Source organism: Elephas maximus, chromosome 25 (assembly GCF_024166365.1).
Source record: "Elephas maximus indicus isolate mEleMax1 chromosome 25, mEleMax1 primary haplotype, whole genome shotgun sequence".
NCBI lineage: Eukaryota > Metazoa > Chordata > Mammalia > Proboscidea > Elephantidae > Elephas > Elephas maximus.
Genome location: NC_064843.1, coordinates 34960914 through 34988072, shown reverse-complemented (window position 1 = coordinate 34988072; position 27159 = coordinate 34960914). Strand labels below are relative to the sequence as shown.

General features: G+C 35.7%; 1 protein-coding gene across 2 annotated transcripts in view; it reads left to right on the top strand.

Annotated features, from left to right (window-relative positions):
* ITCH (itchy E3 ubiquitin protein ligase) overlaps positions 1-27159 on the top strand; it is a 115211-nt gene that overhangs the window by 77127 nt on the left and 10925 nt on the right. For both annotated transcript variants that reach the window (XM_049868988.1, XM_049868989.1), the window contains 11 exons: positions 2705-2789; positions 5576-5704; positions 8346-8418; positions 9276-9347; positions 13122-13210; positions 14914-15073; positions 15328-15461; positions 15801-15941; positions 22104-22224; positions 22670-22774; positions 23895-23991. In XM_049868988.1, coding sequence (XP_049724945.1) covers positions 2705-2789; positions 5576-5704; positions 8346-8418; positions 9276-9347; positions 13122-13210; positions 14914-15073; positions 15328-15461; positions 15801-15941; positions 22104-22224; positions 22670-22774; positions 23895-23991 — 1206 coding nt within the window. The remainder of the gene's footprint in view (positions 1-2704; positions 2790-5575; positions 5705-8345; positions 8419-9275; positions 9348-13121; positions 13211-14913; positions 15074-15327; positions 15462-15800; positions 15942-22103; positions 22225-22669; positions 22775-23894; positions 23992-27159) is intronic.

Sequence of the window (27159 nt, the reverse complement as noted above, 5' to 3'; positions counted from 1 at the left end):
TTGAAATTTCCTGTCACAGTCTTTTGCAAGAAGTGCTGATATCAGCAGTATATACTTAGAATGTACATGGGAGAGAAGTTTGCTTTTAACTTTACCTTGCCTCACATTACAGTTTGGAGGAAAAAATCTCTGGCCCTCAAATGTAAACTTAGGTAGCAGATAAAAGATGAATATTTGCTCAGCTGTTCACATAGAATATTTTTAGATCGTAAAAATTGTTTTTTAATTATTTTTGATTTATTTTATTTCTGCTCTGATCTTTGTTGTTTCCTTTCTTCTGGTAGCATCAGGCTTAATTTGTTCTTCTTTTTCTAGTTCCTCAAGTTGTAGCGTTGTGCTATTGACTTGATTTCTTCTTCTTCAAAAAATATTTGAATACACATTTTTTAAAAAGAAAGAAATTCTAATTTCCTTAAATAAATTTTTTATTTTGATGTAACTGTCAAGAACGTGAACTTACCTTGTGATTCTTTGGCCAGCTGTAGCACTGTGAGTGCTTATTTTTGTTTCAAAGCAAGCTTTAGAGTTGGTGACATGTTTCCATACTCAAAGTGCCATGACCAATGAAGCCTGTGTTAATATTCAGGTGTGTCACCAGAAGCAGAGTCCTGCTTTTCTGTACCTTATTTTATGTATACCTGGAATTCTGTTTCTGTTTTAGGCCCAGCTGATGTAGAAACTACCTGTGATATCAAAAGTGGGTTTGAGATGATCACCAGTACATCCCTTCTAACCCCGTATTATTTGAGATCATAGAATCAGTGCTGGAAGTGTAGTTAAATGTTACTAAATACTAACTTGCAAAGGCTAGAATTTAGCCTATGACTGATAATTTTTCAAATGATAGGAAATGAAAATTAGCTTTATGAGCTTGGAATTAAAGTTTTCTTTGAAAATTATTAATTCTTAGAAACTGTGCTTTCAAAAAAAAGTTTGAACACATTCTGTAATCTTTAATGCTTTAATTATCCATTTTGAGACTATCGTAGTTATCTGGGGCTGCTATAATAGAAATACCACAAGTGGATGGCTTTAACAAACGGAAATTTATTCTCTCACAGTCTACGAGGCTAGAAGTCTGAATTCAGGGCACCAGCTTCAGGGTAAGGCTTTCTCTCTCTGTCAGCTCTGGGAGAAGGTCCTTGTCATCAATCTTCCCTGGTCTAGGAGTTTCACAGTGTAGGGATCCCAGGTCCAAAGGACATGCTCTACTCCTAGCACTTTCTTGGTGGCATGAGGTCCCTATCTCTCTGCTTTCATCTCCGTAAGATAAAAGGTGATTGAGGCCATACCCCAGGAAGACTCCCTTTACCTGGGATCGGGGCTTTGACCTGAGTAAGGGTGTTGCATCCCACCCTAATCCTCTTTAACATAACCTAATCTTGCCTCATTAACCACAGGTAGAGATTAGAATTTACAACACATAGGAAAATTACATCAAATCACAAAACGGAAGATAGCCACACAATACTGAGAATCATGGCCTAGCCAAGTTGACAAATATTTTGTGGGGACACAGTTCAATCCATGACAGAGACGTCTTGGTCAAACAAAACAATTCAGATACAGGAGGAAATCTATTTCTTAAGAAATTCATTGGTAATGGAGCAGAGAAGTCAGTAGTTCAAAGATAGCAGAATTTAGTGTTGTTATTAAAATTTAAAAGCTATGTGATTTGGTTATTAAAAGGGGAAAATGATACCTATATGTCCAATGGGAAAGCTCAGGGAAGCAGAGGAGATTTTGTAGAATAGGAACAAGGAAACAAGCAGAATCCTAAAGCAAGAGGTAGGTGAGGAATAAGCAGCAGCTTCAGATGCAGTCAATTCACAGAGCTGAGTCCTGCTGCTCAGCTCCTGTGTAGAAAGGTAGTACAGATATTTAGGCAGTGGATTTTGGAATGGGTGTGTTAAGTAACTGGATATATTAGAAAAGAAACAACACCTTCCTTGGTTGAATAATGTCTAGCGTATGCCATAGAAACAGTTAAGTTATACCCTTCCATTATGTTCTAAGAAAATAGAAGGTATAATACGAAAAAAGCCCCAACTGGAGACCAGAGTTTTCATCTTGTCTCTTACTTAATTCTGAGGTTTTGGACAGATCACCTAAGCTGAGTTGTCTTTATCTTTCAGATAAAAATAAAACTACCTATCCCATGAGACTGTTAAGTATAAAATGAGGTCATATGTATAAAACTAGAAAACTATTAATTGTTCTTGCTGCAGAGTCCCTGTGTGGCACAAATGGTTAAGCACTTGACTACTAACCAAATGGTTGGTGGTTCAAACCCACCCGGAAGTGCCTTGGGAGAAAGACCAGGTGATCCGCTTTCGAAAGGCCACAGCCTTGAAAACCCTGTGGAGCACAGTTCTACCCTGCAACACACGGGGTTGCCATGAGTCGAAATCGACTTGACAGGAACTTTTTTTTTTTTTAATTCTTGCTACTCTCGATTAGACAAAGCAGAAAGGTCCTGTGGGCAGGGCATTGTGAATTAGGTCTATTTAGCATCTAGGATTTAGTAATAATATTATAACTTAGTAAGTATGTACATTCATAGTCAAAGAATAACTGAAGCCTTTTTAAGTTGTGATTTAAAAACTTCGAAACCAACAATGGAATGACAAATGGTCAAATTGAGCTTATTATATTATTAACTTGTGGAAGACTATGCCAACTCTAATGCTTTGTTTTATTTAAGAGAAGAGAACGGACAGCAATGGCAGAGTATATTTTGTCAACCACAACACTCGTATTACACAGTGGGAAGACCCCAGAAGTCAAGGGTAAGAACTTTCAGCTACTGGTATATATGTACAACCTCCTGAAGCTTGTGCCTTATTTCTGACTCAGTTACGAAGAGGATCAAAGTTCCATTTTCCTCAGAGACCGTAATTTCAGTCATCCACATACATTGGAAAGAGAAAGTTTCACTGATTGATGAGAATATATGTATATATCCAAAAATACGTATTTAGGATTAGTAACACTGGATTAGTCATTCTAAAACAGGGTTTCTTAACTTGGAGTCACTGTGTAGAAATCGGGATAGATGACTTAGATGGGGGAAAAAATACATAGGCAGGTTCACTAACTTTTAAATGAGATTGACTGTTTCTTTCCATTATGAATGTAGGCTACAATCATAGTAAAATTAGTAATGCCTAGCATTTTGCCACCATTGGAAATCCTAGGTATTTTTGTATCATTCTGGTTGTTGCAGATATCTCAAAATATTGTTCACACACGTCATTACTTAGTGTGTCATAAGAACTTGATAGTTAATGCATTGATGAAGAGACATACTATCACAGGTTTGTCTTTTTAACGTTCTGATAGCAATATGTATACAATTACTTTCCTTTGTAATACTGTGTAATAATATGTAACACTGTGCATTTATCAGACTGCCAGAGGGTTTCATGGCTCAGTGTTTTAAGAATCTCTGTCCTAAAGTATACGTTAAATTATCAATTTCTGGGTATCACATTTTTATGGCTTTATGGTATTTAACATATATATGTCAATTTCAAAACAGGAAGAAATAAGAATTTCAAATATAACATTTAAAAGTTGTTTTTTTTAATTTTTATCTCTAAGAATAGAGTTAATGAAGTTACCTTTCTGTAATTTGCTACCACTTTTTTTTATGGTATCTTGGACCTTTAAAGTTTTAGCACTGAGGTTAGTTGTGTCTTAATAAATAACAAATGACCGGTTCTTTCTAATTAGTTTTGTTTTACATAATAGAATTACAACAAACGAGAAGCAGTTGCATTTAACATTATATTCTTAAACTTTATGGTAGCCTATTTATATCTGATCGTTATATTCAAATATCTGAATATAGCAAAATATTCTCATGTTTTGGTATAGTTTACCGAATATTGAGTTTTATTTAGGGAAGATTTAAAAAACTTCCAAATGAAAATTAAATAGCCTTTGGTAAAATGTTTACACTTCCCCACATGGTGTATTTATGTTTGTAATAATGACATTTTGAGAATACAGTAGAAGTAAGAGAAACACTGTTAGACCTTATGGGAGGAAGTTGTGGCGGGAGATAAATCTGAAAGGGAACGCTGAGATCAGAGTTAGGGGGAAGAATGTGTGCCAGGTGGAAGAATTTAGATCTTTTTTTTTAAATGCTTTAAATAATTTAGATCTTATCATTGGCAGTGGTGACCAATGATAGGACTTTAAGGAGAACCATTATTTGATCAGATCTACATTTTAGAAAGATAGTTCAGTCAGCGGTATGGAACGCAAGACCGAGCCTAGAGGCAGGAAAACCAGTTAGGTGGCTTTTGTGAAAGTTTAGATGAGTGGTGAATAAAACTAGAGTAAGGATGGTATTTGGGTTTGAAAGTAGGGATGAACATAAAAGATTTCTAAGGCAGAATGAATACAGCTTAGTTTGTTTAGGGTGGGTTATTGAGTAGATGGGGAACACAGGCCAAGTAAATAAAAGAATGCTAAGTGCTGGTTGGAAACCCTGGTGGTGTAGTGGTTAAGTGCTACGGCTGCTAACCAAAGGGTTGGCAATTCAAATCTGCCAGGCACTCCTTGGAAACTCTATGGGGCAGTTCTACTCTGTCCTATAGGGTCGCTATGAGTCGAAATCGACTTGACGGCACTGGGTTTGGTTTTTTTTGTTTTTAAGTGCTGGTTGATGGGCTTGTTGAGTTCAAGTTGCTTATGGTATGTCCAGATAGAGATGTCTACTAATCAACTAGAAATACTGGACTGAATGACTTTCTAGATTTCTGCTACATTTATAGGCATTTTTAGTTTTTGTATTGGCAAACAAGCCAACTTTAACATTTGTGCGTGTGCACATGCGCTTTAGGTGAAACTTTACAGCTCAGGTTAATTTCTCATACAAAAATTTATACACATATTGTTATGCGACCCTAGTTGCAATCCCTATAATGTGACAGCACACTCCGCCTTCCCACCCCTGGTTTCCTGTGCCCATTCAACCAGCTCCTGTCCCTTCCTGTCTTCTCATCCCCGTTCTGCACAGGAGCTGCCCATTTAGTCTCATGTATCTACTTGAACTAAGAAGGACACTCTTCACGAGTATTATGTTTTGTAGTCCAGTGTAATCTTTGTCTGAAGAGTTGGCTTCTGGAATGGTTTTAGTTCTGGGTTAGCAGAGAGTCTGGAGGCCATGTCTTCTGGGATTTCTCTAGTCTCAATCAGAGCATTAAGTCTGGCCTTCTTACGTGAATTTGAATTCTACTACACACTTTTCCCCTGCTCCGTCAGGGACTCTGTTGTGTTCCCTGTCAGGGCAGTCATTTGTGGTAGCTGGGCACCATCTAGTTCTTCTGGTCTCAGGCTTGTGGAGTCTCTGGTTTATGTGGCCCTTTTGTTTCTTGGGGTAATATTTTCCTTGTATCTTTGGTGTTCTTCATTCTCCTTTGCTCCAAGTGGGTTGAGACCAATTGATGCATCTTAGAAGGCCACTCACAAGCTTTTAAGACCCCAGATGCCACTCACCAAAGTGGGATGTAGAACATAACTTTAACACTCTTTTTGTTTGTTTGTTTTCTCCTATATTTTGTAGTCAGTTAAATGAAAAACCCTTACCAGAAGGCTGGGAAATGAGATTCACTGTGGATGGAATTTCATATTTTGTGGACCACAATAGAAGAACAACCACCTATATAGATCCCCGCACAGGAAAATCTGCCCTGTAAGTTTTCTAAATTTTGTAGATTAAAGGTAAAACCAATTCTTCAGATTTAGATATACAGATCTGAATTAGCAAGGAATGCAAGTCTTACTGTTTCTTGAGTTGGCTTGCGCACAAGTATCTGTCCACTAAATATTTTGTATTTCCATCTCCCTCATGAATATTTTACCTTAGAGAATTTTCATATTTGTTACTATCTGTTCACTGCCTGATGCCTGTTTTCTTTCATTCTTATTACCTTTTAACTTTAAAATTTCTGCATATTAAACACTTTCAGGTTTAAAGGAGAAACTCGGAAATCACAGCATTAAATATTAATGCAATTACAGAGATTATTTGCATAAGGAAATAAATTATAAATAGATAACTGTCATATCATTCCGTATTACATTAAATTTGAGTGCATGTGACAGAAAACACCAAAATAATCGTGACTTACACAAGATAGAAGTACATTTCTCTCCATCATTTAAAAACAGTCCAGTGGGACTTAAAAAGCATACTACTAAATAATCAGTGAGTCAAAAAGAAATCAGGAAATATTTCACACTGAATGATAATAAAAACACAACATGAGTATCATAATTTGTGGATAAGTAAAGTAGTCCTTAAAGGAAAATTTAAGCTTTAAAGGCCTAGATTCGAAAGTAAGAAAGATAAGAAACCAGTGATCTTGCTTCCACCTTAAGACATTAGGAAAAGAAGAGTGAATTAAACCCAAAGTAAGTAGAAAAAAGGAAGTAATAAAAATAAAAGCAGAAATTAATGAAATGAAAATTAAACAATAGAGAAATCAAAGCTAGAAGTTGGTTCTATGAAAAGATTAATAATTCTGATAAACCCCTAGTATACCTGATAGAGAAAAAAGGGAACACATAAATTACCAAAATCAAAATGGAGGAGGGACATCCCTACAGATCCCACAGATATGAAAAGATAATGAGGAGTATTTTGAAGAACTTTATGTCAATAAATTTGACGACTGAGATCAAATGGACAGATTCCTTGAAAGAAACAAGGTACCAAATTGGACACAAGAAGAAATACTAAATATAAATAGCTCTATATTTGGTAAAGAAATTGAACTTTAATTAAACAACTTCCTATAAAGAATATTCTGCCCTATTCAAACTTTTTCACAGAGGAGATGGAAATACTTCCCAAGTCATTTTGTGAGTCTTCTATAACCTTGATAGGAAAATCAGACAAGAACAGTGTAAGAAAATTGTAGACTAATATTTCTATGAACATAGGCATAAAAATCCTTAATAGCAGATCAAATACAGCAGTATATAAAAGGGATGCTTAATTGTGACCAAGGTAGAATTTATTTTAGGAATGCAAGGTTGGTTTAACATACAAAAATCAATCGGTTTAACCCACCATATTATGGATTGAAAGAGAAAAATCATATGGTCATTTCTGGAAAAGTATTTGATAAAATATAGCACCAATTTATGATAAACTCTCAACTAACTTTTAAACTTCCTTACCTGGAAAACATTTACAGAAAACCTACAGCCAACATCTCGTTTAGTGATGAAATACTCCTTAAGATCAAGTCTAAAATCATGGTATTTACTGTCAATACTTCCATTCAACATTGCATTGGCAGTCCTAGCCAGTGCTGTGAGACAAGGAAAAGAAATAAGATACAGACAATGGAAAGGAAGAAGTCAAATTGTCGTCCCCCCTGCCCCCCGCCCCATAAGATAACATAGTTGTGTATGTAGGAAGTCTTAAGAAATCTGGAGAAAACTACTAGAACTAATAAGTAAATTCAACAGTGTTGCAGGGTGAATGTCAGTATACAAAAATCATTTGTAATTTATGTATTAGCAAGGAACATTTAGAAAATGAAACTAAAAGTAGTCCAAGGGAAAAAGCAAGTTTTAAGTAATGCCAGTGGTATTAAGTCCAGGGCTAGCTTGAGCGCTCCATCAGTAACCTAGGCCTCTTTCTTTCTGTTCTGTCTTTCCAGTGCTTGGCTTTTATCCTCAGGGTTACTTCATGGTCTGTGACAACTCCTGAAACTTCAGCTCTCATAGTACACTCTGGGCTGGAGTATACAGTAAAGGCAAGTTGACAGTAGATAGGTAGGTAGGGAAATGTTTGCCATGAAGTAAGTCTGTCTTGACTCATGGAGACGCCATGATAGATAAGACAGATACAATCAAATGTCTTTCTTAGAAGTTTCATACAACACTTCCACTTACATAGCTCATTGGCCAGAATCTAGTCACATGACCAAATTGGAAAATGACGTCTTTCGGAGTGCAATCTGCTCAGTTAAATCTCAAGTCTGAAATAAGTACACACAATGGACGGTTGGGATAGGCAACATTCCCAGAGATAGAGACTTACTCCTTTCGCTAGTCCTGCAGGCTAACTAGTTAGTATTAGATTTGGCTGCATATAACAGAAAATCCCTTAACAGTTGCTTTAACAAGATTGAAATTTATTTCCCTCTATTACTTAAAAATAGTTTTGGGGAAAAACTTAAAAAAAAAAAAGGCTGTATAGGGCTATGCTACACTGGGGTATTTTTGTATGTGACTGCTGAGTACTGACGGGAGTGTGTGTTCAATATTATTTCTGATAAACAGCTATATATGTCATGTTAACCATTGTTTTTCCCCAGAGACAATGGACCCCAGATAGCCTATGTTCGGGACTTCAAGGCAAAGGTTCAGTATTTCCGGTTCTGGTGTCAGGTTAGTATTGGAACTGAATTTCTGTGTTCCACTTCCTTTGTTATGTTGTTTATATTACACAGTGATGGTGAAAATAGTTAACCCATAGAAAAACAGGTAAAATGCAAAGCATTAGAGTCACTTTCACCTGCAAAGGGCAAAGAAATAGACTTATCAGTTAGATAATTTGTGTCTTCTGTTGTCCAGCAGAATAAATTTGAAATCATTTCAATAAGAAAACATTGCAACTTTTTCTGCAGTACCTATTAACAGATTGCAAAAATCTTCAAACATAAGTTAAAATATTTTCTGATGTATAAATTTTAACTAGCCTCTTTCATATCTGACATTTGATATAAATAAGTAGTAGCGTTTTGATAAATACATACATACTTATATTAAAAGTATATTTTCCAGTTGTGATCAACTATTTTTGAGGCATAAACAAACATTTACCAAATTAATGATTCCTCTGGATTCTAAATAAAATGAACGCACTGATCAAAATGTTACTATGATGAATATTTTTAAACTCCAAACTCTTGTAATTAACCGGGCCCATGCAAACAAGATAGAACCTCAATTAGCCTTTTGAAAACAAAATTAAGTAAAGATTTGTTTGACTCATATTATTAAATAAGCACTTATGCACCTACCTGATAACTTGTTTTCTTCTGTTTCTTACATTGCTATTAAGTAATCTATAATTAGCATGAATATTCACAAATGCATTCCTAAACATTATTGAATGTAAATTCACATTCATAGCCATACTCGTTTTTCTATGCAAAGATAAGGGTAAATAAACTTTGCCCTTTTGGTTTTTTGATATGCCATCTTAATGGTGAGTGTTGACTTAAGTCATTCTTGTATTTCAGCAACTGGCCATGCCTCAGCACATAAAGATTACAGTGACAAGAAAAACGTTGTTTGAGGATTCCTTTCAGCAGGTACTATTTCACTGAGTCAATAGTTTGAACCCTGGCTTCCAGCCCAGGACCTTCTCCTAATACTGACAGTTTAATTTGAACAATTGGAGTTCCTTGAGTTGGAGTCCTTGAATTTTTAAGTCCAGTCTCACTGCCAGCTAATTTAATAGTTCACATTTAGGAACAGCAGACAGTTTTTTGTACACACATGCGTGTATGTGTGTGTGTGTATTTTGCTTAGTTTCAGGTTTCCATTCTTAAGCTAAGTATTTGATTTGAAATAGATATCCAACTAAGAAAACAGACTTTCAGTAGACAGAAGTCTGGAAATATCCATACAAACAATGTTGGATGAGTAGAAAGGAGAAGGGAACACTTAGTTTTTGCATCCTACATTACTTGCATTTTTTACAATGAGCATATGTTATTCTTAAAAGTGTTTCTAATGTAGGAAAGAAAGTAATTGGGTCATTGGTGACAATATGTTTAAAAAAAGACGTATTTTTTATAAAAAACTACTTTTCAGAAGTAGTCAACTAATTTTTTCCTCTGAGTTAATTTATTATTTGCCTTTATTTTGCAGATATCACTAGCAACTAACTGCAATTGAGTGATTTTGTTAAAGGAAACATTAAAATGCCTAGTGAAAAAATGTCTTAGAATGAAAACATCCAGCTGTGTAATTGTTAGTCCTCACTTTATGGCCAGTTGTGGAAATGATTTTTTAATACCTAGCCCTTATGTTATTGTGGTAGCTACAGCTTCAAAAAACACCAAGCAGAATGCAAAGGGAAAAGAGTTTGTCTGAGAGAGTTGATAGTAGCTGGCTCCTTGCTTTTGAAACAGTTATGTTCATTTCCTGATGGGACCTCAGTCATTAATATTGAAGGGAAAAACCTGCTAAGTAGGTGCAAGACAGCTTTTTATCAGCAGTAAGAACCTGAGGCCATTTAGACAATTATGAGTCATTCCCTTGATCTAAGTCTTCAAGGCCATTCCCCACCTCAGTCCTTGCTCATTTTTTTTTCTCCCTTTAGTCACTGAGTAGTCAGACTCCAGTGGGGCAGTTTCTTGGACCATAACTTGCTAATGGCAGTGCTGAAAAAAAAGATGCAAAACATGATTAAACTGTCGCTTTGTTTTATTTTGGAAACCGTGGTGGTGTAGTGGTTAAGAACTACAGCTGCCAGCCAAAAGGTCAGCAGTTCAGATCCACCAGGCACTCCTTGGAAACCCTATGGGACAGTTCTACTCTGTCCTGTAGGGTCGCTATGAGTTGGAATCAACTCAATGGCAACGGGTTTGGTTTTGGTTTTTGGTTATTTTATTTTGGTAGTAAATACATGTATATATGTATATATAACCAAATGTCATTTTAAGATTTTTTTACGCATACAATTCAGTGACACTCATTACGTTCATCCTGTTGTGCAACCATCACCACTATTTCAACGTTTTTCGGTCACCTTTAACAGAAACTCAGTGTTCCCTGAGCAGTGACTTCATCTGTCCTGCCTCTTGCCTCTGATAACCACTGATGAACTTTGGTCTTTATATATTTGCCTATCCTAGATATTTCATGTAAGTGGAGTCATACAATATTTGTCTTTTGTGACTGATTTATTTCATTCAATATTATGTTTTCAAGGTTAGTCCATGTTATGGTATGTATCAGGACTTCATTTCTCTTTATGCCTGGGTAATACTCCATTGTATGTATATACTACATTTTGTCTATCCGTTCCTCTGTTGGGCATTTAAGTTGTTTCTGCCTTTTGGCTATTGTAAATAGTGCTGCAGTGAGCAAGTATCAATGGTTGAGTTCCTGCTTTCAGTTTTTTTGTGTATCTACCTAGGAATGGAATTGCTGGGCCACATAATAATTCTGTGTTTAACCCTTTGAGGAACCACCAAACTGTTTTCCACAGCAGCTGTACCATTTTACATTCTCACCAGGAATGGCTGAGGGTTACAGTATCTCCACATCCTCTCCCACACTTGTTCTTTCTCTTTTTTTAAGTAATATTTTTTATTTCACAGCCATCGTTTTGGAGGTGAAGCGATATCTCATTGTGGTTCTGATTTGCATTACTCTAATGCCTAATGATGTTGAGCATCTTCTCATGTGCTTGCTGGCCATTTGCTTATCTTACTTTGGTGAAATATCCAAGTCTTTAGCCCATTTTTTGATTGGGTTGCTTGTCTTTTTTTGTTATGTCATAGGAATTTTTTTTTTTTTAATATATATTCAAGGTATTAAGCCCGTATCAGATATATGGTCTTCAATTTTTTTCTCTCAATTTGTAGGTTGTCTCTTTTCCTTGTTGATGAAATCCTTTGAAAAAAAATTTTTTTAATTTTGATGAGGTCTAGTTCATCTATTTTGTCTTTTGTTGCTTGTGCCCGTTTATCTTTTGACTTTTGAAATCCGAAGACTTTTACAGAAATGACAGATGCTGCTAAGACAGTTGTTTTAAAATGTTACACTAGATTTAATATCCATCAATTAAATGTGAAATAAGGAACCTAAGAGTAAAATTTTATTGCTTTGGAAGGATGTCAAACCTATAGCAAAATTTGCATCTGATTTTCTTCACAGTTATTGAATAAAATTTCTCTGGGTAGTAGTTCTTTTGTTAACATAGTACAACTGCTGTGGGGGAAATTGCATGAGAAAATTTTGTTTTTCCTTCATATTAGGTATTTGTTAAAGGAAATTATTTAAGATATTTTTGACTTTGAGACGTATCGCATTTTCATTGTTAGATACCATAGTATTCGTAGAATATTTTTCATAAGCATGTACCTTCTCTTTGAATTTTGTTTACACCTGGAATTTTTTTATTTGACTGAGATGTGAACTTACGAAAATGACGTATCTGTTTTGTGGGCATCTCAGAGAGTCCTCATAGGACAGAATAAAACTGCCCCATACGGTTTCCAAGGAGCAGCTGGTAGATTCAAATTGCTGACCTTTTGATTAACAGCTGAGCTCTTAACCACTGCGCCACTAGGGCTCCAATATGAATCTAGATATTTAAATGTGAGAGTTCATCCTTATCACTCCATCAAGTAGAAACATTATATGAACTTCTCTTTCTCCAGGCCCTGTGATTTTTTTTTTTTTCTGAGAGTAATTAATATTTGCAGATGCCTTACTGACCTGATTCTAGGCTAATTAAGTAGTTTTACATAGAGGAAGAAACAAAATGATCTATCTATTATAGCTTAATAATAGAATTGCCCTTCAAATATGATGATTGTACTAGCCACCTGTACTTGGGTGTAAAATTTTAGTTGGTTTTCTTGGCATCGATAGGTTTTCACTGAGAGTGAGTTTCCAAAATTAACTGGGTTCTCTTTGCAACCACTGGTTTTCATTTCCAGATTAGGCATATGACTGTGAAATGAACCCAAGTCGGTTAACCCAAAAAAGAAAGACCCTAACCTCTGACCATGCTCAGTTACTCTGTGCTTTAAGCAACTGAGAAAAATCAACCTCATAAATCAATAGTAAAATCGTTAAAAAGAAAATCGTGTATGTATAACATATCTGAAGATATAGGTATGTATATGAAATATTTCATAATATGTAGGACATTATGAAGCTTTACTGTAATGTATTTTCTGTATGTGTGGTGTGGACTGGACTACAAATACCACTCTTTGTCATGGGGAATTTAATCTGACTGCAGCTATTTTGTTTTAATAATGAAGGAAATTTCAAACCTAGAAGTAGTAAAGTGGTGTTTCAACAACGGCTTTTACAGATTCTTTTACTTTGTTATTTTATAGATAATGAGCTTCAGTCCCCAAGACCTGCGAAGACGTTTGTGGGTGATTTTTCCAGGAGAAGAAGGTTTAGATTATGGAGGTGTAGCAAGGTAGTGATAATATGAATACTCAGAACTTAGTTCCTTTCCTCCAAAGGTATCATTATGCTTTGCTTGCAAGTATTATTTTCTCAGCCTTGTATTTCAGAAAAATGAAGTGTAGTAAATTATTGTACCTTAATTATGCAGCAGCTGCAGAATTTCAACAAACATTAATTCAGCACCTTCTCTGTAAGAGATTGCTAGTTGATTTTACCCACATCACTCATTTAACCCTCAGGATAACCCTGCAAAATAGGGTGATAAAGAGATTTAGGGACTCACTTAAGGTGCACGTTTAAGTTATGAGCCTGGATGCAAGCTTTGCATCATCTAACCATAACCAGTGTTCAGTTCACTACCTTATGTCTGATCCACACAGGGCCCTTCCACACAAGGCCCCCAGTACAGATCACTGATAAAGACAATAGTCATTCAGTTCTAACTCAGATTAGTGTATCTGTCCTAAGAATACTAGAAAAAAGGGTTATACAAAATAGGAGTTGGGAGTCTTAATTCTGCTTTCTTCACATTGGAGCTTCTAATAAAAACCCTGGAAGATAGACTCAATCAAGAAATTGCTTTGCTTTTTCCATAAATATATATCTAACAGCTTTAAAATTTGCATAGTAGTGTGGCAGTGTGGAAAGGCAAGGACTTTGGTCTCAAGACTGGATTTGTATACTGTTTTTACAGGTAGTAGTATGACCATGGGTAAATTTCTTCCTCTATAAAGTAAGAATAGTGATACCTACCTTCCTGGATTTGTTGTGTAGATTAGAAATATTATTTATTAGTGATCTGGTTTAGAGCCGGAGCCTGTGTGGGTAGCTACATTTTTATTATTGTGTTTCAAAGTTCAAATGAAACTATTCCAAAATGTATGAAGTAATCACAGGTAAATAGTGAATTTGAGCAGAACCATTTAACTTTGTACAAGTTAAAGATAATTCAGTAGGAGGGCAGTCGTTTTTTGTTGATCAGAAAATAGTATAAGCAGTGTTACCGCGAGAGGCCACGAGCTAACAGGAGCAGAGATCTAGGACATAAGCTGAGAACACACGTGTTGCACAGATCAACTCTTACCTCCTCTTCCAGACCCACCCACATTATATAGTTAGTAACCATAGTCTTATGTTAGTAGGTATTTACGCGATATTTAAATTAGAACTTCTCAGAGCATTTTTCTAATGAATCAGTGGCTTGAATTAAGTGCTTTATTGCCTCTAGGAAATTAGAAGGGTTTTTATATTCATTTAAGACGTAAGTAGCAGTGCCACTTGATGAGGATCACTATAGGGCTTAGTATGTGGAATAATATTAGACTCATGTCAGCTGCTCTGATCATGTGAGTTGATAGTGAATTTTAAACTTGCCTATATATAGTATTTCATTGACTCTAAGACTAGTATTTTCATATGTTAACGTCTCTGAAATTGTAATGTGTTCTTACAATTTTAATTGGAAACTTTTCTTTAGTGATTCATCAAACAATGGTGCATTTAAAGTCTTAGATTCCTTGAAACATAACAAGCAGTGTGTAAATGTCACCCTGTAAAATGTAAATTTAAACAGAAATTGTAAAAATCAAGATGGGTTTAGAAAACTATTACCAGCTGAGGAGTATAGATCCCTGGGAAGTGCATAGCACAGCTTTTTTATCTTAGCATGCTTACTTACAAGATTTTTTACCCAGAGTTTTCTTTTGATTTCAGAGAATGGTTCTTTCTTTTGTCACATGAGGTCTTGAACCCAATGTATTGCCTGTTTGAATATGCAGGGAAGGATAACTACTGCTTACAGATAAACCCTGCCTCTTACATCAATCCAGATCACCTGAAATATTTTCGTTTTATTGGCAGGTTTATTGCCATGGTAAGTACAAGCGGAGACCTATGTGTTTACTTTGCCAGTTCAGTAATACTAAAGCATTGCTTCTTTAACTTCCTTATTTGCAATTTTCTCCTCACAAAGGTATTTCTGTAATTTGAGTTTGCTGTATCTGCCCTTTTCTCAGAAGTGTGTTATAATACAGGGCAGCTTTTTTTAAATGCAGAACTTAACATTTTGAAATAAAATGACTATTACAAAATAATTATCTTAAATGCTAGTGTTTTCTTTTCGTACAGGCTCTGTTCCATGGGAAATTCATAGACACTGGTTTTTCTTTGCCATTCTACAAGCGTATCTTGAACAAGCCAGTTGGACTCAAGGATTTAGAATCTATTGATCCAGAATTTTACAATTCTCTCATCTGGGTTAAGTAAGTTAGCCCTGTTTGCATTTAATTTCTCAAAATATAGTCTACATGCCTTCATTATGATGTCTGTAATACATCCAAACTATAAGCTTGTAATTGGTTTATTGAATTTAAATGATCTAATCATCGAACTGTTGTCATTCAATATGATAAATTTTACAGAAATACACCCAGGATCTTAGGCAAAAATAGGATGACTTTAAAGCATAATCTTCCAGTTTTCTTACTACTTTGATATTATAGCTTAATATTAATTATTTTAGGACATAGACCTTTAAATTAACACACCTTTACATTATGATTGAATTGAATATAACAATAGTGTTAATTTTATTTATGCAGAGAAAACAATATTGAAGAATGCGGTTTGGAAATGTACTTCTCAGTTGATAAGGAAATTCTAGGTGAAATTAAGAGTCATGATTTGAAACCCAATGGCGGCAATATTCTTGTAACAGAAGAAAATAAAGAGGAATACATCAGGTGAGAGAGAATGCTTCTTCAGATATACCTTAGACTTTCTCTTGGTTCACAGCACATTTATAATTGCCTAATAATACTGGGTAATAATACTAGTGGACAGTATTTTTGAAAATAACATTTGCCTTGATACTAATCATGAGAATGATCATGTATTATTAAGGACACAGTAGATCATTTTCTACCTTATAAATGCATGGAGAGTGGAAAAGGGAATGTACTATGGAAGATCAAAGGAGGGAGGGACATTATTTCATCTATATGTTACCATGGAACAAGGAGCTGATGATGATATTTGAGATGAACATTGACGGCTGGGGAGGATTTGGTTTTGCAGAAACGGGAGCAAAAGTTATAAGCAGCAGTATGGTGACTGGAAAGCACAGGTCACAAATAATAAATGGGGAAGAGTAGCCATAGTACGTGGTGCAGAGTCAGGCAGCTCTGAATTCAAATCCCACTCTACCAAGTCCTACATTTCGGAAGCTATGGAAAAGGAAGATCTAAGAAGGTGTGGAGGCTAGTAAGTTATAGTGACTTTTAAGTGAATAGTTAGAAATATAGTTAGGTAGGTACAGGAGCCAGATTACAGGAATTTAAGGACTGTATTTGGGGCACGATAGGTCTAAATTTCTCTTTCAACAAATCTGGCGCAAAGCACTGAGAGATTGGACAGATTCTTGTGGAGGAAACAAGGTAGAGGGGAATACCCGTAAGTTAATCTGAACTAAATCTTACAAATAACCAGTCCGGTAGGTGCTTACGGGTTTTATACTCCCTTTCTGACCTATTTCATTTTAACTAGAACTTGACAACTGATTAAAGCAGACCATTTTGGTTATATGGAACTTCTTCTGTTTCTCCAAATTATCCTATATAGGCAGATATTTCTAGTTTCAGCCCAAATGGAACTTTAGAGGTAGAAGTAGTGCTGGGTCACTCCTTAAGTAGTAATTCTGCAACAGCTATGCCATATAACATCATGTCATTGTAAAGAATCTTAAATTTATATGCAGGTGTTTTCATGGAGAATTTCAGATTACTGTCTCTTAGCTTGTACACTTATACGAAAAATGATGGTGTATAGTGTAGCCACACTATTGAGTTGCATTGGTTCATACTTCTAGTCTCTTCTCAACACCGTTCTGTCCGATCAGGGTTAAATTTGACATATCTCTTTCATCTATAGTTCCAGTTTCTGGGTCTCTTGCCTGCTTTGCCCCCGTGATTAAAAGTACACAATTAATAGTTAACAAATACAGTCATTATTTGTAGATAAGTAATCCATCTTATTAAAATTTAATTAATTAGTTTTTGTTCTTTCTCCAGTTTTTTCTTTATATCAGTGGTACTATAGGGAGAGAACAATTCAGGGTTATAGGAAAATGAGATGTTACTGTGGTTATTGTGATACAACATTTTAAGATAATGGACAGCAAAGAAGGCTTTAGTGTCTGCTTCAGTGCTGGTTTGCTTAAAATTTCAGATTGTTTTAAAAAGTCTTTTTAGAGGTATATTTTATTCAGTAAAATGCACAGTTGTTAAATACACAGTTTGAGTTTTGACAAATGTATATACCCATGTAAACATGACCCAAATCAAGCTATGGAAAATTTTTCCCCTCTTGTCGCTTTATGGAAACCCTGGTGGCATAGTGGTTAAGAGCTATGGCTGCTAATCAAAAGGCCAGCAGTTTGAACCCACCAGGCACTCCTTGGAAACTCTGTGGGGCAGTTCTGCTCTGTCCTGTAGGGTCACTGTGAGTCAGAATTGACTCGACAGCCATGGAATTTTTTTTTTTTTTTGGTCCATTTATAGTCAGTTCCGTCTCTTGGCCCAAAGGTAACCATAGTTCTGTTTCTATAACTGTAAATTAATTTTGTCTTTCTTGAACTTCTTATAAGTAAAATCATATATACTCTTGTGTCTGGCTTTTTTATAAGTCTAATTTCTTTTATTCAACATTTGTGAGATTTAGCCACGTTGTTGTGTATATCAGTATTTTGTTCCTGAGAAGTATTCCCTTCTATGTATATACTGCAACTTGTGTATCCGTACTCCTGTTACTGGACATTTGTTAATGAACAAATGTTAATTAACATTTATTGTAAGTAAAACTGCTGTAAACATTTTAGTTGAATCTTTTTGTGGACATACGTTTACATTCTCTTGGGTAAAATAGCCAGGAATGTAATTGCTAGGTTGTAAAAGTAAGTGTTCAAACAGTTTCTCAACGTGGTTCTCTGCTATTGTAAAGTCTCACCAGCAGTGCATGAGGGCTGCCGCACATTCTCATCAGTGTAGTATTCCCAGTGGTAACTGACTGTGGTTGTAATTTGCATTTTCCCCCGACGAATGGTGTTGAGTACCTTTTCACCGCATATTGGTTATTTGTAGATTTTCTCTTGTGAAGTGTCTGTTCATATCTTTTGTCCATTTTGTAATTGGTTTGTCTTTTATTATTGATTTGTAGAAGTTCTCTGTGTTCTGGATAATTGGTTTTTGAAGACCTGAACTCATTTAGGAAATTAAGCAAATAGACCCCCCTCCTTTTTTTTTTTTTTTAACAGTTTTATTAAGGTATATTTCACATACCTTACAATCCACTCAGTTAAATTATATTGTATTGGTTTTTAGCTATAGTTACTCACACTATTACCATTTCCGGCCCTCTTCATTTTTCAACACAGATTCATTTTTCCATCTGTAATCACTTCCCTTCAGCTTAAAAAAATTTCTTTGGCATTTCTCCTAGAGTGTATTTCTGTTGGTAGTTAATTCTCTCAGTTTTTATCTGAAAGCATCTTTATTTCACCTTCAATCTTGAAGGATATTTTCACTAAATATAGAAATCTAGGTTGATAGTCCTCCCTCCCCACCTTTTTTTTCCAGCACTTTCTTTTAGGATCATTCCATTATTGGCTTCCCTTGCATTTGGTAATGTAAGCCACTGGTTTTCTTGTTTTTATGAATGAAATGTGTGTTTTTCTCTCTGGCTTTTAAAAAGATTTTCTCTTTAATTTTAGCTGTTCGACTATGATATGCTTAAGTGTGATTGATTTTATGTTTATCCTTCTTAGTATTTGCTGAGCTGCTTGGATCAGTGATTCGTGGTGTTTCATCAGTTGTGGAAATTTTTTGACTTTATAGATGTTCCTTTTGCCTCATTCCCTCTCTTCATTACTTCAGTTACTTCAGAGATTTTAATTACACATATATTTAACCTTTGCTCTCATCCCACAGTTTTCAGATGTTCTGTTCATATTTTTCAATCTTCTTGTTTGTGCTTCAGTCTGGATGATTTGGATTAACCTAACTTTGAATTCACAGATCTTTTTCTTCTGCTGCATCATCTGCTTGTCAGCACATCCCGTGAAATTTTCATTTCAGATATTCAGGTATTTTAGAATCTCCATTTGGTTCTTTTTAGGATTTTCATTTCTTGGCTGAGAATCCCAATCTCTTTACTTGTTTTATCCATCTTTTCCTATAAGTTCTTTAAATGTATTTTTAAATAACTGTTTAAGTCTTTGCTAACTGTAATGTTGAATCATCAGTGAGCCTTATTATATAGACCTTTACTTTTCATTATGGGTTGCATTTTTCTTCTTCCTGTGTGTATAGTGATTTTTTTTTAGTGGATGATATGTGGTGGAGACTCTGAATCTTTTTTCTGTAAAGAGTATTGAGTTTTTTCTGGCAGGCACTTAAATTGAGGGCAGATTACTTTGATCTTGTGGAAGCTTGCTAAAGCTGGTCTATTTCCATTGTGCCATCCATCCTAAAACATAACCTTTATTCCTGGTACATGGGCCTTCTTCCTAAGGTGTGACCCTTCTGAGTTATCGATGGAAAGCTCTATGTGTGAGCTCCTTTAATTTTGTGAGATGTAAACTCTTAAATTCTGTCTCTCCAGCACTAGGTAGCTGCTTAAATATCTGCTTAAGTCTTTAGCTTCCCAGTCGTTGCTGTGTGTAATTTAGGAACCAGTAAGGATTGGAGGTGAATTTGTATGTACATTTGGGGACTCATTCTCTCTATCTCCATTCTTCTTGGAATTTTCCCCCCAGCTGCTTTGGCAGCTTCATATTCCCAACCTCATGTCTCTTCAGCCTGAAAAGACTCAAGCTTTCTGCTTGAGCCATATTCCCTTGTGCTCTGTGTAAACTGGGAAGTGCCTTCAGGGAAAAAATCTAATAAATGGGGATCTCCTCTAGTGTGCCAGCCTCCTTTCAAGGATCTCATCTCCTCCAGTATCTGCTTGCTTTTGGTTTCTCTCTGGTACCTTCAAATGGTTGTTTATAATTTTCCTAGAGTTTATAATTGTTATCACTAGGAAGATTAGCCTGATACAACATATACTACTATTTTCCAGAATTTTCAAGAGTTTACTGTAAACTTTTAGGACTCTAAAAGTTGTCATAAGTTGTTGTGAAGTAATAACATGCCTAAAATACACATTCCTGGCACTAAAATTTTTAAAAAGTAAATATCGTTCTGTAACAAAATGGAAAAAATCAGTTTGTGATTTTAACTCTTTAAAAATGTGTATATGTAGATGAAGATTAGAAGAAAGGCAAAGTTGAAATCTGGAATATTTGATAGAGGAGAATTTTCTGTAAAGATATTTCCATTTTAAAAAACTGCAAAGAGCCATGAAACATTTCATAACATGAGGGAATCTGGAAGGCATTACGCTGAGTGAAATTAGTCAGTTGCAAAAGGACAAATATTGTATGAGACCACTATTATAAGAGCTCGAAAAATAGTTTAAACAGAGAAGAAAATATTCTTTGATGGTTACGAGAGTGGGGAGGGAGGGAGAAGGGTATTCACTAATTAGATAGTACAACTATCTTAGGTGAAGGGAAAGAGAGCACACAATACAGGAGAGGTCAGCACAGCTGGACTAAACCAAAAGCAAAGAAGTTACCTGAATAAACTGAATGCTTCGAAGTTCACTGTAGCAAGGGCAGGAGTTTGGTGACCATGGTTTCAGGGGATATCTAGGTCAGTTGCCATAATAAAATCTCTTAAGAAAACATTCTGCATCCCACTTTGGAGAGTGGCATCTGGGGTCTTAAATGCTAGCAAGCGACCATCTAAAATGCATCAATTGGTCTCAACCCACCTGGAGCAAAGGAGAATGAAGAATACCAAAGACACAAGGTAATTATGAGCCCAAGAGATAGAGAGGGCCACATAAATCAGAGACTCCATCAGCCTGAGACCAGAAGAACTAGATGGTGCCCGGCTACAACCAGTGACTACCCTGACAGGGAACACAACAGAGAACCCCTGAGGGACCAGGAGAGAAGTGGGATGCAGACCTCAAATTCTCATAAAAAGACCAGACTTAGTGGTCTGAGACTAGAATGACCCCAGAGGTCATAGGCCCTAGACCTTCTATTAGCCCAAGACAGGAACCATTCCCAAAGCCAACTCTTCAGACAGGGATTGGACAGAACTATAGGGTAGAAAATGATCCTAGTGAAGAGTGAGCTTCTTGGTTCAAGTAGAGACATGAGACTATGTGGGCAGCTCTTGTCTGGAGGGGAGATGAGAAGGCAGAGGGGGACAGAAGCTGGCTGAATGGACATGGAAATAGACGGTTGGAGAGAAGGAGTGTGCTGTCTCATTAGAGAGAGAGCAACTAGGAGTATATAGCAAGGTGTATATAAATTTTTGTATGAGAGACTGATTTGATACATAAACTTTCACTTAAAGCACAATAAAAATTAAAAATAAATAAATTGCAAAGAGAAGAGGAAAACCTATAGATTAAAAGAAATATAAGAGACTTGCCGTGTATGAATTTTTTTGGATTCTGATTCAGTCAGTAGAATTGGAGCACTGAATATTTGATATTAAGGAATTGCTGTTAATTTTTTGGTGTGATATGGTATTGTGATTATGTTTTTTAAAAAGATACCTTATTTTTTGGAAAGAAGTGATATCTCGGGTATGGGTAGGGGCATAGATGGAATAAGATTGACCTTGTATTGAAGCTGGGAGATTTGTACATGGGGCTCATTATATTATTTTGTATACTTTTGTATCTATTTGAAGCTTTTTATAGTAATAAAGTTTTTATGAAATTATTTTTACACCCAGAATTTTACAGGTAAATTCTTAACTTCCTAGTAACTTTATTTTACTTTTCAGAATGGTAGCTGAGTGGAGGTTGTCTCGAGGTGTTGAAGAACAGACACAAGCTTTCTTCGAGGGCTTTAATGAAATACTTCCCCAGCAGTATTTGCAGTACTTTGATGCAAAGGAATTAGAGGTAACAAGTTTTTTTTTCTGTTTCCTGCAGCATGCTGGTCAGTAATACCTTCAGGTGCCATCTGTCCAGTGGCAATAGTAGTATTTAGGTTGACAGGGTGTTTTGAAGCATCCCAGTGGTTAAAAATCCAGTATTTATCCAGAGATAAAAGAAGAGTATTACCCTCCCCTCCTCCCCGCAAAAAATGTATTACTATGAGGGCTTCTCTACGATGAGCGGCGTGTTTCCCTGAATATGTGTGTATATGACACACACGTAGAAATTCACCTTTATGGGTAGTGATGTTGATGCAGTTTACAAGCCGAAGCCTCCTAAGTAAGGAGTTTTTTGAAAGATGTGTTTAATGTTAGTATTTTCTTACCTACATTTAGCATTTTTATATAGGCTTTAGAATTATCTTTTTTAAAAAAAAAATTTTTTTTTTTTGGTCTTTTCATCCATAAAGGTCCTTTTATGTGGAATGCAAGAGATTGATTTAAATGACTGGCAAAGACATGCCATCTACCGTCATTACACCAGGACAAGCAAGCAAATCATGTGGTTTTGGCAGGTTTGTCTCTTAATTTATTTCTACTGGGGACACTGTAATTTTTTAGAAATTGCTTACCACATAGGGAAATGAATGACAGAACAAAATGTACCAGTGTATGCAGGCTCCACAGACTGTACTATATTTTAAATAACTAGATTATACTGATTATAATAGCATATTTTTAAGACTGTTGCCAAGTAAGCAACACACCTTACTTCTTATGCCCAAAATGTAAGGCAGCTCCAGATGATAAGATTCACCTGCATTTGATCTCAATGCTTTAGAATTTTATAAAACTGTTTAAAGTATGGTTTTCATCATTCATTCCTCATTAAGAATTAAATAATGTTCAGAAGGCAAAACTTACAGACCTGGTTTGGAATTATATGGTATCTTTTCAAAAAATGTAGGCTGTACACTTAAAGGAATTCATATGAGTAACTCAGAGATGAATTAAGCTTCTGTAGCAAACGGAATTAGCATTTAAAAATAATTAACAGTAGTGTAATAGGATAAAAATTGTTCTTCACCAAAAGTATTTGACAGAACCAAAAGAATTGTGCTATAGAAGTGCTATAGACTAGAAAGCGTCTTCTAGACACCCAGTGTTTTGAGTCAGAGAGGTAGGAGATAAAAGCCAGATAATTCTGGCCGTGAATGGCTGTGCCAAAACCTAAAGGACAGTGAGGGAAAGAAATTATTGGGGTGTATCTGGATCAGCATTCTGTGAACAGAATTTTACTTGTTCCTGAAACCAAAAAGTCTGTTCTGAATCAAACTCTGTGCCTTATGTCACCACATAAATACCCTATGGGACTGGCCTTCTAGGAAGTAAAAGGGAAGAGATGCCCTGGAAAAGCTAATCTTGAGATTGCATGAGGAGGGGGCTCTCGGGCCTAGGATATCGTTTTTCTATCTCCCTGTGAGGATGTAGTTCTAATATGTATAGGGGAAGGCTGGTGGTGCTTTGACAAACATGAAGATGCTCCTACATCCACACTGTTGGGTGCAGGCATTATCTAGTGTAGCTGACGCAAGGGGTTCATTTAAAATTTGAAGTAATGATTTTTTTTTTCCTGGTTTAGTATGCTAAACATATGACCTACTCTTAAAAGCTCTTAAAATGTGCTTTTAATAGTTTGTTAAAGAAATTGATAATGAGAAGAGAATGAGACTTCTGCAGTTTGTAACTGGAACCTGCCGATTGCCAGTTGGAGGATTTGCTGACCTCATGGGTATGTATACAGGATCACCTTTCCTATGTAGAAGCTTGTTTACCACACTGCAGTTACATAAACTTTAACAAAAATAACAAAGACAAGTATAAACTGTTTTCTTAACTAGTCAGTTAACCTGTGATTTGTGTAAACTTAAATCACTTTGTAGTCCTTACCTCTGTAGAAATTTTGAACCTCAGGCTACATCTCTCATTTCAGCTCAGGAGTGTAGCAGTCCTCTGTAGATCTGCTTGCTCATTCAGTGATTTAGCAAACATTTCAGTGGCTCCTGCAGGCCAGGCACTATTGGTTGTATTATACTGTATTTTAATGATGTATTTCCCACTGTTCCTTATTAGACTAGGAGCTCTTTGAGATATAGATCCATATCTTCATTTTTTAATTTCTGTAACAGTGCTTGTTACATTGTAGTCACTGATTAAATATGTGTTGTATTAAAATGAATGACCATAAGAATATGTATTTTGTGACTAATTAAAAAAGTACATTTAAGTAAATTCAAGTGTTTATCACCGAAATTGTTCCAGGTACCATAGGAAGATACACAGGAGAGACTTTGATCCCTAAGACTTTAGGTCTCTGGTTGTCTAAAGTTGTTAATCATTAAATGACAATACTTGTCTAGCAAATTGGGCATTAAAGACAGTAAATGTTGTAATAATTCAAATAAGGGGAAAGATCATTGTGGTTAGAGTAGTCAGGCAAGGGGCCTTAAATAAAGTAAGACTTGAATCAAGCCTATAAATATATGCAGTGAGTATTATAGACAGGGGTTACAGAAGCGAAGGTACTAAGACATCCTTGCGGAGTACTCTGCATAGCTAAAGCAAAGGGTCAGAATTAGAGAACTGAGTACAAGATTCTGTATACAAGGGTATGGAACCAGTTTAACAAAGACCTTAAAAGCCAGACAAAAAGAATTTGGACATTAACCTGAGGATTTTGGAAGTTATGGAAACTTCCTGAATAGAAGAATAAACTGCTGAAGAAACACTGTAAGAAGACTTGATAGCAAGGTATGGATAAAACCCGTAGCTCTCAAGTCGATTCTGGCTCATAGCAACCATATAGGACAGAGTAGAATTGCCCAGTAGGGTTTCTGAAGAGCAGCTGGTGGATTCGAACTGTTGACCTTTTGGTTAGCAGCTGAGCTCTTCTTAACCACTGTGCTACCGGGGCTCCAAGGTATAGATAGGGTAGATTAAAAGATGGGGAGAATCTGGATATGGAAATAAATTATTGCAGCAATGATGAGAGCCTGATCTGAGGAGGTGGAAGTGGAAATTGAAAAGAAGGGATAAATACCAGGGAAGTTCTATAAAGAGAAACAGGTAGAAATAAGACTTGGTTTGGAAGATGAGGTGTAAGGGAGGAGTGTCCAAGATAACTCCCAAGTTACGAGACATAGAGAAATGGGGCAGCTATAAAAGAGCATACGATTTGGAGTTTGGGGGAGGATGGAAGAGTGTCTCAGAACCTACTGAGTTTAGTTTAGGTGACTGTCAGACAAGTAGAAAGTCCCAGGGGGCAATTGTATGGGTGGTGCTAAAGTACCAGTTAGAGGTAAGAGTAGAGAGGGAACTTTGAGTCATCAGAGTAGTGACATTTGAAGCTGTGGGGATGGGTGGTCTTATGCAGAAATAGAAGACAAAGAGTAGTAGAGGGCCAGTGCTTAGAAACCTCTGTATTTAGGTCTGTGACAGAAATAGCCTGGAGGCGGACTTCAAGGAGAACTCCCAGAGTTAAAGTAAAAAGTAGAGTCTCCCAGAAGCTAACGTAGAAGGGAGTTATGTATCCAGTGCAACAGAAGTCTCAGAGAAGGACATTTTCTAAGGATGTTTTTAGAGGGGCATCTTTGAGAATGTATTTTAACTTGAAGGACAAGGAAAACCATTTTGGGGCTTGGGGAAGAAAGGAGTAGTGGCCAAACTAGGAAAAAAAAAAAAATTGGTACAAGCTTCTTAATATAAATTGGAAATCTAATCATTAAAGAGAACTAGGCTGTTCTTGGGAATAGTATTTGGGGTTGAGTGAAGCTGTCTAAAACAACCCAGAAAGATATTTCTGGAAGGCAGAGACAGTCAGATGATTTGTAGACTTGAGAAGCCTCTGGTTTAACATTCCATGCAGTGGAAAATTGGAGGAGTAGTGTATGTAATTCTTTAACATGGTTTTCAATCTTATCAGAATCCAACATCTTGTTTTTATAACAAATTATAATGTCCACTTTGATACTCTAAAATGACATTGGTAGATGAAATAACGTACCTACAATTTCTAAAATATATAGCTACATAGCACTAATTGTAACATAAAAGAGAAATAAATGATTTATTATGAAATAATATGTATTTCAGAACATGAATATTTGGGAACAACTATATTAGAAGATATAATTAAGTGATTGATACTTGTTCCTACTTATAATGAAAATGTTTGGGTTTAAGAGAAGATCAGAAGGCATTCATTATAAAAATAAGAAAATTAAAGAACAGAGGGGAAATATTAGACTTCAATATATATAATAAGAAAAAGAAGGCACCTGCCAAAATAAATTCCAAACTGTCAAAGTGAAGAAAAATGAGAACTCTTATTTAAAAGCGTAGTGTCAAAATAATTCCCCTGCTGTGACTGTATCTCCTATCATGAAATTCCACTACAGGCCAAGACTCTGATACTTATAAAAGATCTGGGAGGCCATATCATTTGAAAAATGGCTGAGAATAGAAGTATATGTTCAACAGTCTACACCGAAGATATTTGATAGACCTTTAGGGACAGTGTTGGAGTAAGATTGAGAACAACAGGCAACCTAAAAATAAATAATTTCAGTATATAATTTTTATAACCAGATTTTTTTTTAATGACTGTTTCATAAAATTTCAGGAAGTATTCAGGATGGTAGTAATATGTATTTGTAAAACAGCGTTTATTAATGAAATTCATCAAATTCGTTTAATTTCATGTTTCTGGTATTTTCATATTTGATTCTAAGTCTCTTAAAACCAGAATCTTCTCTGTTACATATTAATTAGCACTATTGAACTAAACTCCTTTTTCACTATGTGCTTAGAGAAGAGAGAATGTGCAGAGTGAATAAATTATTTAATAATTTCAAGCTTAATTATTTAATCATTTCAAACTTCTTTCTTCATAATGACCATC